This window comes from Ochotona princeps, chromosome Y (assembly GCF_030435755.1).
Source record: "Ochotona princeps isolate mOchPri1 chromosome Y, mOchPri1.hap1, whole genome shotgun sequence".
In the NCBI taxonomy this organism is placed as follows: domain Eukaryota; kingdom Metazoa; phylum Chordata; class Mammalia; order Lagomorpha; family Ochotonidae; genus Ochotona; species Ochotona princeps.
Window position 1 is genome coordinate 1,525,573 of NC_080866.1, and position 15,979 is coordinate 1,541,551.

Below are 15,979 nucleotides of genomic sequence, written 5' to 3' on the forward strand. Positions count from 1 at the left end.
TCTACTCACTTTCCTGTTACACAATAAGCCTAAGGGACTTTAGACATGCTTATGAAAGTTTTGGGAAAGACTTTGTAAAAAGACAGATCTCTATTTTATCTAGGTTGTTAAACACAAGTACTAAGATTTTTTAAAGCCAAAATCCTAAAAGCTTTTGTTTTCATTCAAACGAATGAAAGGCAGTTTTACATTTTTCGTTAGTTTGTAACTCAAATTTGCTTTCAAACTGTTTTCCTACAATATGGCCATTGCACTCTTCAGAAATCTCACTGTTAAACCTATACATATTTGTCATATATAACATTTAATTCTAACATTATAGGGAAATAAAGTACCACCTTATTTTTCAGTTAAATATTTTTATTTTTAATTTTCACTCAAAAATTTTGTGCTTATGTTAATATGTTATTGTGCATAGCTTCAACAGCAACAAGTTTGATCTGCAATTCATTATCTCTGGCAAAACTAATCAATGTGGTTCCCCAGATGATTATTGCACATTCTGAAGGTCAAGTGCCAAAAGTTCTTTCAAGTAAACATACCCTAATAAATAAATATTCCATTCTGGACATCAAAACAATGATTACTGTCTAAAAAAAACCAAAAAATCAAACCTGGTATCAAAATGGAATGGCCACCAAGTACTACTGGTCTTCATTTCTTATTTTTTTTTTTTTAATTATTTATTGTTTAACTTTAGTAATTACATTGTATTATGTGACACAATTACATAGATACTTGGGTTCTCCCCACCCCTCCCCAAACCCTCCCACCATGGTGGATTCCTCCACCTTGTTGCATAACCACAGCTCTTATTTTTGAGTTAAAAAGAATGACACAAATTGTTTAAAACAGTTTTAAACTATATAATCAAGTTTAAAACAAACCTAAGGAAGTAAAGTCGTTCTTGAACTTCTTGAACATGACTGTATCTGTTTCCAAGCCTCACAGTTTGTGGGTCATAGTCTTCATTATCTGGAAATGAAGAAAAGTCAATGTTTTATACACATGCATAACAGCATGTTAATTTGAGCCAACGGATATTATAAAATCAACAATAACTTTCAGTATAACCAGCCAGTAATAAAGGTATCTTCATAAACCTTGTATTTATCCCAAAAAACAAGTTATGTATTTTTTTACACAGGCAAGACAAATATTGTATGAGAATCTTATTGACAGTTTTTCAGAATAACTACCTTCTCCATTATTCACACATTAAGGCAATTTGTAAGTACTGGTTATGATTCTAAGACTTTTTGGGTTATACTAAAATCTAACATGTGTTGTAAGTATTTTAGTAGTAAAGAATAGTATTTGTTATCCATTTATATATTGAGGTGACAAAAATGCATTTGGAACTTAAGAAATCATCATTAAAAATATTTTCATCCTGGACATGATTGTTGCAAATGTTCATGTACTGAAGAAACAATCCAGAGCTGACCACCTACTATCAGCATAAGATATACTGATTAGAGACATCCATTGAAATCCCTATTTTTCAAAAGATTTTTTATTTCAAAGACACAGAAACGGAGAGAAAAATCATCCTACCACTGCTTTATTCCCCAAAGGTCTCTATGGCTGAACCCAGGAGGCAGGAAACACAAGTTTACTTTGAGCATCTCAAGTGGGTGCAGGGGCCCTGTCATTTCACCTCTTCTCTGTTTTCTTCTCTACTTTCCCAAGAACATTAGCAGAAACCCACACTTCAAGTGGAGCAGCTGAGACTGAAAATACTGCTCATATAGCCTGAACCACAGAGAGCAGCTTAATGTGCTAGTTAGGACAATGGTTGTTCCAGAAAATGTAGGTTACAGTAATGGGTGACTGGTTTAGCTCTTGTCATTGCAGCCATTTGGTTAGTGATTCAGCAAATGGAAGATCTCTATCTCTGTTGAGTCTGTCAAATAAATGAATGTTTTCTTGAAAAAAAATTCAAAATGGAACTTGAAATATAAGGATTTTGATATCACAGAGCCCTGGGATTTCTTCCACAGGCATGGTAATTTTAAGTTAATTTTAGCTCATCACACATACCTCTAGCGTACAATCTGATGCTATTCATATACTCTGAAAGGTTTTCTGCTACCAAAGTAACTAAAGCATGATCACGCTGAAGCTGGTTGATTAAATCATGACGATATAAGCTATCTGGTGGCTTCGCTGAATTTGACTGTAACAAGAAGAACTTAACAGTATAATTAAGCAACTAAAAAAATTAGAAGATCTATTAAGAAGAAATACTAGCTACTAAGTTAGAGATTGAACACACATTTTGCTAAATGTGGCAAATATTCTGTTACATAACAAAATATTTAGTAGCGTAGAGAACAATTTGTGTCTCAAAACAGACTGTGATATTCCTATTTGTTGTCAAAATCCAAGCATACAAATTCTCCATTTTCAACCAAATCTAAAGATAGATATTATAAGAAATAAATCTAATCCATTTTCCTCTCTTTTTCTTTTAATGAAACAAACTCCTTAGAACTATATTAACTTACTAATGATGAAGTTACCAACCTTAGGAGGGAATATTTACCATCATATATATATATGTATATATATGTGTGTGTGTATGTATATAACCTACATATGTGTGTGTGTGTGTGTAAACAAAAAAAGGATACATTTCCTCCTAAAAAACATACGACATGCATGGTGGATTCCCCATGAAATTTCCTAGGTTTCTTAATTTTACTGTCATTAGAAAAACAAAATTAAAAGTCATTAAAAAGCTGGAAATGACATCTTAAAGTTGTTTTATAAACATAATTCTCCATAGACCTATATGGACTTTACTGATGGAGACTTTTCTACAAGTTCACAGTATCTATGACTCAGAGAATCTATTATTATAGATGTAACTAAACTTAGATAAATGCAGGTTTTAATTATTAACTTGGAATCTTAACCACATTATAATTGTAATGACAATAAGTGGCTTCCTCCTTGCTCACATTCCTTTTTTTATTTTAAACATTTTACACAAGAAAACAATAATTATGTGAGCAATGGCAATTTAGCACTAGACTTAAAATTAAGAAAAATCCAGATAAAGTGTCCAAATGTCCCACACAGTCTTACAATTTTATAATAAATAAACTGTTTGACAGTAGATTGATTTTAAAATCTCAGCTAAAAAATTTCAAAAAAAGTGTTTCATTTAAGGAGGTGGTAATTTCTACAAAAACACTGAATATAAGGGAGTGCAAGATGATGGAATAGGGTGAGAACAGGTATAAACAGAGAAGAATTAGTCAAGGTGAAGTAGAGAGAGTATGATCCTGGGAAACAGGAGAGTACAGGCCACTTGCAGAGGGACACCTGGCAGCATAGGCAAGCAGCAGAGACAGCAGAGCAGTGCTGCAGTGATCAGATACTGCAATAGCAGTCAGTGATTGGTCATCAGAGCTCCACCAATGGCCAGGTGGAAAGAAGTTCTCTGGGAGCTCAGGAGGTGAATGCAGACATAGCACTGCCCATTCTGCAGATTTGCTTGATTGAACCAAGAGCAGAAGCAGACTGGCAAAGCCCAAGCAGAAAGATACAGGAAAGGGTAGATTTCATGACCAAACCCCTACGAGTGCCACACCACGTGCCTTTTTATGTACTGAACTATGAAAGTGCTCAGTCAGAAGATAATTCACTTTTTAAAAAACATTTATTTTATTACAAAGTCAGATATACAGAGAGGAGGAGAGACAGAGAGGAAGATCTTCCATCCAATGATTCACTCCCCAAGTGAGCGCAATGGCCAGTGCTGCACTGATCTGAAGCCAGGAGCCAGGAACCAGGAACCTTCTCCAGGTCTCCCACACGGGTGCAGGGTCCCAAAGCTTTGGGCCGCCCTCAACTGCTTTCCCAGGCCACAAGCAGGGAGCTGGATGGGAAGTGGAGCTGCCGGGATTAGAACCGGCGCCCATATGGGATCCCGGGACGTTCAAGGCGGACTTTAGCCGCTAGGCCACGCCGCCGGGTCTGATAATTCACTTTTGACTCAAGCACTCACTAGTCCCACCAGGAAAACAATACCGATTTGGCATCCCATGGTTTGCATGCAAAATAGGTGTAGGGTCCGGCAAATACTGGCAAGCTCCATAGTCTCAAAGAGAAGTGGAGTTCAGCAGGAACTCAGATGAGCCCAGCCGCAGAACTGTAGGACCTGCTGATTTAATATGAACACAAGCAGAAGCACAGTGATAGTCTAAGCAACTGAGTGAAAATAGGGTGAATTTCATGCCCAGATCTCCACCAATGCCACATCAGGTGCCATTTTGTGTATTGAGGAAAAGGCCCAAGAGAAGGACAACAGTGAGCTGCACATGTGCTCTGCTAGGAGAGAACTCATTTCCAACTCAATGCACTTGCATTGGTCCCAACAGTAAAACAACACTGACTTGACATGCCATGGATTTCATTCAAAATAGGTCCAGGTTGCACCCAGATTTAATTGCTAGCAGGTCTGACAAGAAAACAACAAAAGAATCAGGGTGATAAGCCCCTCTGACAGTCCTGTAATCCACGTTAAAGTTTCAGATAGTGTCTCCCTTAATTCATGGTACTGCTGGAACTAAGAACCGGTAAAGTTGGTGCACACAACAGTATGTCCCAGCCTAGGATCACAGTGGGTGGAGAGTGGTGAGCTGGGTCTGTGCAGACTGTGGTAGAAATGTAGCTTGGGAACCTGGAGGTCCAGAGGAAGAGGCTCAAGCAATGACAAAGAACTTGGTGCTGAAAAGGATCAGTACAGTTAACTTGTAGACCTGCAGACAATACAGCTTAAAAATTGGCCCAAGAATCTGCTAATTGGAGTTCTGGTGATCAAGGCCAAAAAAAAAAAAAAAAAAAAGAGAGAGAGAGAGAATGAGAGAATGAATGAGCTTACTGATACTCCCCACCAAAGGAAATAAATTCTAATCGACCTCAGAGATAAATGAGGAAGACATCAAGAAATCAGGGATAAAGAATTTACTAGATTGTTAGGAAGTTTATTAAAAACAACCGGTATCATCTACAGGTTGCCTATACCAAAAGTATTATGATCCATATAAAATGCAGAAAGTTCAAGTCAAGACTACCTAATAGATTATTTTATTGCAAAACACAGGAGGGAGGAAGCCCTATTCCTCAAAATTTTAAAACAGAAAATAAGAATTAAGAAAAGAAATATTACACAGGAAGTAACAACATTGAAATAAAACCAGGCTGAATTATTAGAAATGAAGAAAACAATACAGAAATTTAAAAATTTAGAGTGAAGGAGGCAGAAGTATTTACCTAGGTAAGTGACACTGCTTGGAAAAAGGCAGCTAATAGGTAGAGGGCATTCTGGGCCTGGAGAATGCCAATTCATGTTAATTACAGCAGTATGCCAGAACAGGTGCTCCCCCCTTTTTTTAAGAGATATGTTTGGAGCAGATGCCAACACACTAGCAGATTGGTTCTGGAGACTTAGGTGTAAGTATGCATGGTCCCTGAACGGGGGAGGATGGCTTGGCACACTATCAGAGGATCGTGCATGGGAGATTATGAATTGCTTAGTGAAGGGGTTCTGGGAGTGTATGGGAAGGAGGACTGCTGAGGGAGAATGTGACAGGTGAAGAGTGACTTCTGGGGGACTTATACCAAAAAGTTACCACACTTGCAGGCAAGTGAGGGGATTTTGATCAGATTGTTTGGTAGAGCAAAAGTGGAAGACCTTTCAAGGCCAAACCAATATACCTGCCCATGTGGGAGACTGAGCTGGCTTGCTAGTATCAACAATGTTTACTGGTTCATGTGGATACCAAAGCTGGGGGCCTGCCAGGTAGGGCTCAAACATAGAACCAGTCATTCAGTGTTGGGGCAGGAGGTGGGCCACCTCAGGCTGGCCCATGATACTAACTAGATGCAAAAGAACTGGGAGCAGAATCTGTGGGGAATTTGTGGGTTCACTTTAGTGGAACTCCCAAAACAGCTACTTTACCTGAGGGCTGTGAGGGGTGATGGGCTGAGTTAAGTTTGATCATGGAACTCACCAACACTCATGAATATTCTGGGGTTGGGAACAGGCTGGGTTAGTACAAAGGAACCCAAGAACTCGATGTGAGACAGGTCAGGCAGGCCTGCTTTACTTGTCCTCAGTTGTGTGGCTTGGCTTGGGAGTGGGGTGGATGGGGACAGGGCAGAACTAGGCCAAATCAGGCACACTGGCATGCACAGGAGCCAGGATGGGGTGTAGGCTATGCCAGGTGAGGCTAGGTTATCACACCTATCAATCTGCATAAAAGTTAGAGATTGGGACAGGCTGGGCAGGGCTAGGCTGCAGTACCCACCAGTGAGCTGGGATGGGGGTCTGGCTGAACCAACTCAGGCTGCAGCTTCTGATGGAAAAGCCAAGATATGTGATGAGATTATGCTGGTCTGGGTCAGAGCAACCACTGGCACAAGAAGATCTGTGGCTGGGATAGAGCCTTATTGGGGAGCTAAGCAGATGCCTCAACTAGGTTGGAGTTCCTATTGGTGAGTGTGACAGCCGGAAAAGGAACAGTGAAGTAGATTAGACATGGCTGCAGTATACCTTGGAATGGGTCAGGTCTGGATCTGGGAGTGTGCCTGCCTGGGCTGGGCTCCAGCACATGCTGGTGTTTCCAAGAGCCAGACTGGGTGTACGACAGGCTAGACTAGGTCTCTGCACCCATTGGAACATGTAAGAGCTGGGCCTGGGGATTGACCAGGCAGGGTTGGGATGTAGCACCCAACAATAAGAGCCAGAATGGGTGTGGACTGGTCTGTAGCTGCCAGGAAAGGAGGTGGGTCAAGTCAGGGAGAGTAAAAAATCCACTGGTATGCACGAGATCTGCCACTGTCAGGACCTTGGGGAACTCCTTTGTAAGGATGCAGACCCTACAGGTAAGCACAAGAACCAAGGCTGAGAGCAGCGCAGACCAGGCAGTATCCTCTTATATACATGTGGCTCAGGTCTAGAAGCAGACCAGCTGGGCAAATTCAAAGCACCACTAGCAGATACAAGAACCATGATGATGGGTTAAAGATAGGTTGGATTAAGCCACAACATCAGCCAATGCACACTGGAACCTGGGGCAGTCCAGGCTGTAGTACCTACCAGCATAAGCTAGAACTGGCTCAGGTTGGGATGAGCCAAGGTGCAGCACCTGCTGGTAAATGCTGAGTTGAGATGGGCCAACCCAGACTGTGCTGCAGCATCCACAGTTACATATAATGTTAGGCAGGAGGGCCTGGTGTGGTAGCCTTGTGGCTAAAGTCCTCACCTTGCACATGTTAGGATTCCATATGGGTGCCAGTTCTAATTCTTGCGGCCCTGCTTCCCATGCAGCTCCCTGCTTGTGGCCTGGGAAAGCAGTCAAGGACAGTACAAAGCCTTGGGACCCTGCACCCGTGTGGGAGACCTGGAGAAGGTTCCTGGTTCCTGGCTCCTGGCTTTGGATCAGCTCAGCTCTGACCATTGCGTTCACCTGGGGAGTGAATCAGTGGACGGAAGAGCTTTCTTTCTCCTCCCCCTCTGTGACTTTCCAATAGAGATAAATAAATCTTAAAAAAAAATAATAAGATTGGGTAAGGGTGAGACCGGTAGGGGACTGTAGGAGCTCCCTGATAGACCACTGTTCCCACTAGTGAGCATGAGAGTTGGGATGGGGCGGGGCAGACCAGGCTGGGCAGAACCATACAACCTGCTGACCCAGTTGTGAGAGCCAGGTTGGGCAAAATGACCACATCCATTTGTTCATGCATGGGTCAAAATCAATGCAAATTGGTCATGTTTTGCCACAGCATTGGCTAACAGGTCTGGGAACTGGGGACAAATATTGTCAGGCCAAACCTCTAAACTACCTGAAAAGTGGAAGAACTGGGGTTGAGAGTGGGCTTAGCAGGGAAACTGTGAGCAACCCTCTGAGGGGCTGCAGCTCTTATTGGCAGGTTGGCCTGGCTGGACAGGCAGTGGCACCCATCAGTATGAGTGTGGGCCGGATAGCGGGGTTGATAGAGCTAGTGATGTATATGAGAGCAAAATAGGATGTGGACTGTCTGCTGTACACACTGGCAAACACAAGAACTGAGGTTGGGGGTGGGCCAATTGGTGGTTATTGGGAGTCTACTATTGACTTACGCTATAGTTCCTGGTGGTGTGCCAACTGTGCTGGTGGGCAGTGTTGTGCTGGGCCACAGCATTCTCTGTGTTGTGTATGAGATGGGGTTGAGAATAGAACTGACGGGACAATCGCAACCACCAGTGTGTTTGCATGTTGGTCCTGGGAATGGATTGAGCCAGACCCTGCACTGGCTGGTACACACTGAAACCAGGTGTAGGGTCACCTTTGGTGAGGTTTCTTTGAGGACCTCGCCATCTTGAGGACTGGACTAAGGACTCCAACCATGGGCAAAATCAAAGGATCTGCGGTCTGACCATGGAGCACGTATGTTAAACCTGGTCTCTTGATTGTTGAAATCTGTACATTGGATGGCATGCCCATGGGCCCATGGGGCACTGGATGGCATGTCTAGAAGCACATGGGAGCAGAAGAACCAGTTCATTGATGCCTGTAGAGGATATCTAATACCATGGAGGGCAGAACATATTAGGCAGTTCTTGAGGTTATACTTTGACAGTGAGTATCCAGCCAATGGACCTTGGAAGGATTTCCTCAGCTTTGGAGCAATGAACTCAATAGCATGTCAGAAGTATCAAAACTGCTTAAGCAGTATTCTTGGAACAAGTTCCACATAGGGAACCCCAGGATGTTGTCAGGTGACCATAGACCATTCTCAGCAGCATAATTCCTCACCGCTTCTCTCCCCACACTCCCAGATACAAAAAGAAAAAAAAAAAAGGATCAGAAGCGGTTGTCTCATCTACTTTCCCCCATTCCTCAGAGGTCCACATGGGCATGCATCCTTCTTAAATATGTAAATATCACCAAACTAAATTTTTTTTAAAAAACAAAGATTCTCAGAATTGGAAGACACCACCTTCAACAATACTAAAATAATATAAAAGCTGGAGGAGGATCTGAATCAACCTAAAAAAAAAGTATTCAGGAATTATGGGACACAATCAACAGGCCAAAAATGAGTTGTGGGAGTCCCAGAAGGTGCAGTAAGAGAAGCTGGATCAAAGATGTGTTTAATGAAATAATAATTGAGAACTTCCCTAAAATGTTTAAACAACTGGGAAACTATAGGGCTGATCAAAAAAAATCCTTACCACAATACATCATAATCAAGTTCCCATTTTTTAAAACAAAGACACTTAAATCTGCACATTAAAAAACAATTAACTTATATAGGAACCCCAACCACTTCTACAGCAAACAAAAATTTAGACATTGCTTTTATTAGACCTGCCCTACAAATGCTAAAGCTGTCCTGCTGGCATAGAAAAGGATTAGCATCAACTATTATCAAAGACATGGAAATAATCACGATGCCCATCAAAAAAAGAATGGATAAAGAAAATATGGTACATCTACATTATGGAATACTACTCTGCCACTAAAAGGAACGAAATTCTATCATTTGCAACAAAATGATTCCAATTAAAGACCATTTTCCTTAGCGAAATAAGTCAATTCCAAAAGGACAAATATCATATATTCCCTCTAAGGACACTTTCATGAAAACCACAAGATCAACAGACATATAGGTAAATATTTATATAAATATACTCATCTAGAATAATTTGTGAAATAGAGACTATCAAATCCAGATGTGAATATACAATGCAGTATGCATCTCTACTTCTGAATAAAAGATGGACTCCCAATGAAACCATTAAATAAATCTTGACCATCGGACACTGGTCCTCCTGCTGTTATCCACACCTACAATATCATGATACACTTAAACAGCAGAAAGATGGAATTGTGACTATTGCTGAAGGACTAAATTTTGCACTAATACAGGGGAAAACAGTTGTAGGAGGAGGGCAATGGGAGACTGGAGGGGAAATCCCTGAATCTATTGGACTAGAACATGAAAAAATAAAATTTGAAAAAGAGGGAGAGTGGAAATATAATTAAAACTTCTGGATTACAAAAAAAAAAAGTCAGAGATCATCCAGAGCAACTGTTGGAAAGCAAAGAGAATTTTTTTTTTTTTTACTAAAAGCCCAGTTGTAGTATCTTCACTATGATAAATGTAATATAAAATAAAAACAAAATATAAAGAATTTGAATAGTATCAAGGATCCTTAATTTTCTCCACTCACAAGGCCATTTATTCACATTAGTTTTTTCTAAAATTTGTTCTAAGTTAATGTTTTTTTTTCCCCCAATGGTAAGCATAAAATAAAATAAAAATAACAAAATTACTTGTACCAAGAATCTTACCTGATATTTTGTGGTGCTTCACCAAATAAAGTACAAATTTCTCTTATTTGTTTCAGTGCAGGAATTGCCCACTTGTTATTTCTGCGAAGTTCTTCTATAAGACGATCTATCCACTGGATCTTTAATGTATCTCGATCCTTAGGATGGAAAAAATTGAAGTGGAAAAGCATTCAATATTATTTTTTTGCCTTAAAATTTAGATTTTTAAAGTACTGAAGATTCTAACCTCAGTTTAACAAAAATACAATGCAGTTGTACAGATTTGATATAATACTTCACTATTTTATGTTGAATATAAAACTCTAAAATTTTATAAAGCATTATTGTTTCATGGATACAGACACACTTAGAAAAATATACAAATATCTTCACTATAAGCACTTCTAAAAAAGTAAAATTTTGGAAACATCTGTCTCGATAAAATATTGTATAATAAGATTTAATAAAACACATCCCAACATTAGAATTTATATGTTTTATCTTTATATCTTTATATTTTCTAATTAGCACAAAAATAATGAAAATTAGAAGTAAACAACAGTAATGATGCATGTCAAAAACTAAAGAGAAATTTACAGAAAACTACAGTTACTAACTAAAACAATCAAGACCATTGAGAGAGTAACTTTACATTAGCTACTCTCAAGGGTTCAGTTCCTTCAATCTCCTAAATAAAAAGACAAATTCAAAATTCTGTCAGATTTGGGAACATGTTTTTACTTGAGTGATTGAATTTTTATACACAAGAACTATATTTGTCTCACACAGATTTGTTAGGACATTTTGACAAACTTAAGCAAAGCAAATCTTTAGTGAATTTCATCAAAATTGTGGACATTCTTTACAGGCCAAAAAGCTGTTTTAACAATTATACATAATATAGAGTATTCATTATTACACAAGGTTTCACTGTAAAAACAGTGATTTTTTTCTGTACCTACAGTGTTGTTTTCATATAATTTGCTGAGAAAAGTCACAAATATGCAACTACTACATTGAATAATATTTACGTTTCGGATTGTTTAGAAATATTTGTTTATGAAACTTAAAATTAGCAATGGTTCTTAAATTCTTTAAGGTTAACAGTGTTAGACCTATTAGTTTTTCACTAATCAAATGAGGGTTCCATTTCAAAAAGACAAATCTCAGCTCTTACACATTAACATATGCCAAGTGATAAAAAAACAGAAATTGAGCATTTATAACAGGTACAGTTTTAATTTTCCTTAAGACTTCCCCATTTAATAAAAAAACATTTGAACTTAAAACTCTTATAATCATTTCAGATGCTAAACAAAAAGTTGCACAATAATCAGAATAATATTATAGCTATATGATTCACATGAAGCCAGTGAAGTTTATTTTCTCTCATTACATACAAAAATCACAAGTATTATTTATTATTGAAATTAAAGGATTCTCCTTTCCCTTATTGTATCTGGACAGGACAATAATTATAATAAATTTCCTAGTATGTTCTTCAAAATAAAAAAAATTGGCTAAGATCAGAGTCCACAGAATATGGATGGCTACTCTTCGAAATTTTTCTCTATGTTAATGTTCTATTTATCTAATTTTTATTAAGCTAACAATTGACAGTTTTTTATAAAAATCAGTTCAGTAAATTCTTTGAAACATCACAATTTATAAGATTTTCAAAATCTAAAAGCGTTATTTTGAGCTTGTTTCAGTAAACTAAGGTTGAACTATCTCATGGTAATCATGGCAAACCAATCCGTTAACTGATATAAGCTTAAAGTTGAAAATAAAATCAGCAAAAAGAGATGACATTCATTTAAATGCACAGAAAATCTGAATACCCCAAAATCACTATTGGTTTAACTATAACACAGTTTGCAGTTTTACTTACAACTTTTTATTTCAAAGGATGCAAAGTGATTTCAAGGAATGCAAAATGCAAAGTGAAATATAACTAAACCTTGCTAAAACTACAGCTAAAAAGACATATGACAAAAATAAATAAATTTCTCAAAATCACTTGAAAAACAACAATGTATAAACTTCAACCTTCGGTCACTTAAACTATGCTGATTATGAAAGGGAAAAGAAACAAATTGGTCAAAGAAACAACCCCATACCTGGGAACAACTATAATCTAGCATTTTTACGTGGGCATTGAGAGCTAGGTCCATGATGTCTACAGGTACATCATCACTGTGTGCCAGATTCCAAAGAAGGTTTAATACTTTATGTGCCATCACACCATCTTTATCATCTTCTGCGAGACGACATATCAGTTCAAGTAGCTTTTCACGCTGTTTATTGCTTGCACTTGTCCAACTTGCCTACAAAATTTTTTAGTTAATGTAAATCTTGCATTAATTATGCCTTTGCATACACATATACATGCATTGCTGCTAATGTAGAACCAGAGGAAGTATAGAACTCAGAACTTTCCCTACTTTTCATCAGTTAAAGACTACTATATATTATGGAAATATGGATTACACAAAGAAGTGGAATTTTCTTCTTACAAAACAGCAATCAGAGATGCCTGTATCTTGCTCTGAAAGGTGGGTCAAGAGCATTGTTTTCCCTTGCCAACCATAAGTTAAAATATAATAATATTAATTTCTGCAGTGTTCTTAACATGTTAAAACCTTTAGGTTTCAATGAATAATTACTTGACATGGCAACATTAAAAAAAAATCTTCAAAAAAATAATTTTTTATCTTAAAACCAGAAGATGTTACCATAAAATCTTTGAAGCAGGAATACAAGCCTTTAACTATCAGAAAAAAATTCAACATAATGTGAAACTTCTCCTTCTCTTGGGATATGAAACTTCATGATTAACTCAGGAGAATGAAAATAAAAACAGAATAAAACACAAACACAAATAGCAACTCTAAGCCAATCATTACATAACTATAGTTGTTTTAACTATAATGGTTAAAAGGCAAAAACTCATAATGAGTATTTAGTAAATACAAGAAAAAAGAAACATGACGGACATAACAATCCAAAAATCATAGGAATCTGATGTGCAAACGTGTTAAATGTAAGGCACAAACACAATTCATCTGTGAAATAAATAAAATGAGACAGTATCAAGCAGTATCTATCACTTTCAAAAATGATAGGATGAATGAAACAGAATATAGAATTCAACAACATCAACCAACACAATTTTGCTGGTATTCACAGGAACTCCATTTAACTATTGCAGCACAGTTTCTTCTCAAAATGGCAAGAAAATATGGGAAAATACTCATGTACATATCATTCATTGTAAAATATCAAAGCCTATTGAATAGGATTCAAGTACAAAAGCAGCAACCAAGAAAATTCTCTAGAATGACTTACTGAAGTCTTAATTACATGTTGAAGTATCTTAGAAGAAAATAAATTAACTGCAACCAGCAGTGCAGCACAACATGTTAAGCTTCCACCTATATGGTGCAGGCATTTTATTTGGTTGCTCTGCTTGCAGATGACTGTGGGAGAGCTGCAGAAAAAACCTAGTACTTGGGGTTCTATAAATCAGGGTTGGAAATCCAAAGTTCCTGGCTTCAGTCGAGACCATTTTGGACCATTGAAATTATTTGGGAATAACCAGTAGACAGAAGATCTGTTTTCCCTCCAACTCTGCTTTTCAAGCAAATAAATCAATCTGTGAAAAATGCAACAACTGAAGGTTTTTCTTATACAATAAAAATGAAAATAAATATTGACATGAACATACATAATACATAAGCAGCAGAGTGACAGAAGTGAAATGTAGTCAAGAAAAGGCAAATGTTCAAGTACTTGAAGCTGTACTACAGGAACTCAAAAAAATGTGAAATAATTCTGAAGCAAGCAGAAGAACTACAAAGACAGAACTGAAAAAAGAATACCATAGAAAAAATTAATAAAGTGAAAATTGTGGTTTTTTGAAAGGATAAATAATCAGAAAAACTCTTAGCAAAACAAACTTTTTTTTTTAAGATTTTATTATTATTGGAAAGCCGGATATACAGAGAGGAGGAGAGACAGAGAGGAAGATCTTCCGTCCGATGATTCACTCCACAAGTGAGCCGCAACGGGCCGGTGCTGAGCCCATCCGAAGCCGGGACCAGGAACTTCTTCCAGGTGCTGAGCCCATCCGAAGCCGGGACCAGGAACCTCTTCCGGGTCTCCCACACGGGTGCAGGGTCCCAATGCATTGGGCCGTCCTCGACTGCTTTCCCAGGCCACAAGCAGGGAGCTGGATGGGAAGTGGAGCTGCCGGGATTAGAACCGGCGCCCATATGGGATCCCGGGGCATTCAAGGCGAGGACTTTAGTCGCTAGGCCACACCGCCGGGCCCAGCAAAACAAACTTTGCACAAGTAAACAGAAAACAGAGGTTACTGAAGTTATTATTTTATTATTATTAGTTATTGTTGTTTCATAGTTGTTGCTATATGCTTCAGATATCAATGAGAACAGGAAATACTAAAAATAAACATAATTTAATATTCCATGATCAAATGAGTCATATTTTTTTTAAAAGAAAGTTTTATTTCAGAATTTTTCATTTCTGCACACATACAATACAGGACACACTCATCAAATGAGTCATATTCTTTGACAAAAAATTTTTCTAAGTCACACTTAGAAAACTTGAGGAGTCATTTTAAAGGAAACTGAATTCATAGATTGGCTTTAGGGAAAAAAGTAACTTCATAAAGAATCACCACCAATTGTGTGTACCTTTTTTTACTTCTTCTTCTTCTTATTATTATTATGATTTTATGATACAGTTCCATGGGCCCTGGGATTTCCCTTTTCTCTCTTCTCAAGTACCCTCCCTTTGTCCATTGAGTTCCCTTACATTACTACCATAGTATACTTCTTCATACAGTCCTGTGTCCATCATTGCGGGCATGGACACTGGCAGAGAGTCCAGCATCCTATTGTCAAGATATAGTGAACAGTTTCATTGTAAGTCCATCTTTGTCTGGAAGTAGAGATGCATAGCACATTGTATCCTCACATCCTGATGTGACAGTCTCCATTACACAGTTACTATATATTCCCTCAAATGAATATAAAAGTACACAATATAAAATCAAAAGAGAAAAACTGAAATTTACAATACACTTTTGATCCTTAACAAACCTAATGATATTAGTTTTTTATATACGGGGATTCACATTTTTATTTGGTTTTGGTGGGCGCCATTTCTCTTCTCTGTCAAGAGAACATCTTTAGGTATTCTTTGTAGGGCAGGTTTAGGAGAGGCATATTCTTTTAGCTTTTCTTGAATGTGGAAGAATTTTATTTTATTTTCAAAGAAAAGGAAAGCTTCGCTGGGTATATTATCCTGGCCTGACAATGTTTTGCTTTAAGAATCTGGAATATGTCATGCCATTCTCTTCTGGCCTGTAGCGTTTTCTGTGAGAGGTCTCCTGTGAGCCTAACCAGCATTCCTCTTACGTCAACTGATTTTTTTTCACATGCACATTTAAGGATCTTTTTCTTATGTTGGATTGAAGAAAGCTAGATTATCATGCATCATGGTGAAGATAGTTTTTGGTCAACCCTATTGTTCTGTGTCCCTCCTGGGTGCTGTTTCCCAATTCTTTCTCCACATTAGGAAAAATTTCCTTTCTTGTTTCATTAAACACATTTCTAAAC

General features: G+C 38.0%; 1 protein-coding gene across 1 annotated transcript in view; it reads right to left on the minus strand.

The window, feature by feature from the left end:
* The window catches only part of LOC131478689 (probable ubiquitin carboxyl-terminal hydrolase FAF-X), a 148,310-nt gene that overhangs the window by 75,987 nt on the left and 56,344 nt on the right, over nt 1-15,979 (minus strand). The window contains 5 exon segments of the mRNA XM_058659276.1: nt 888-975; nt 2,044-2,179; nt 2,658-2,706; nt 10,356-10,492; nt 12,455-12,661. Of these exon segments, the coding sequence (XP_058515259.1) occupies nt 888-975; nt 2,044-2,179; nt 2,658-2,706; nt 10,356-10,492; nt 12,455-12,661 (617 nt within the window).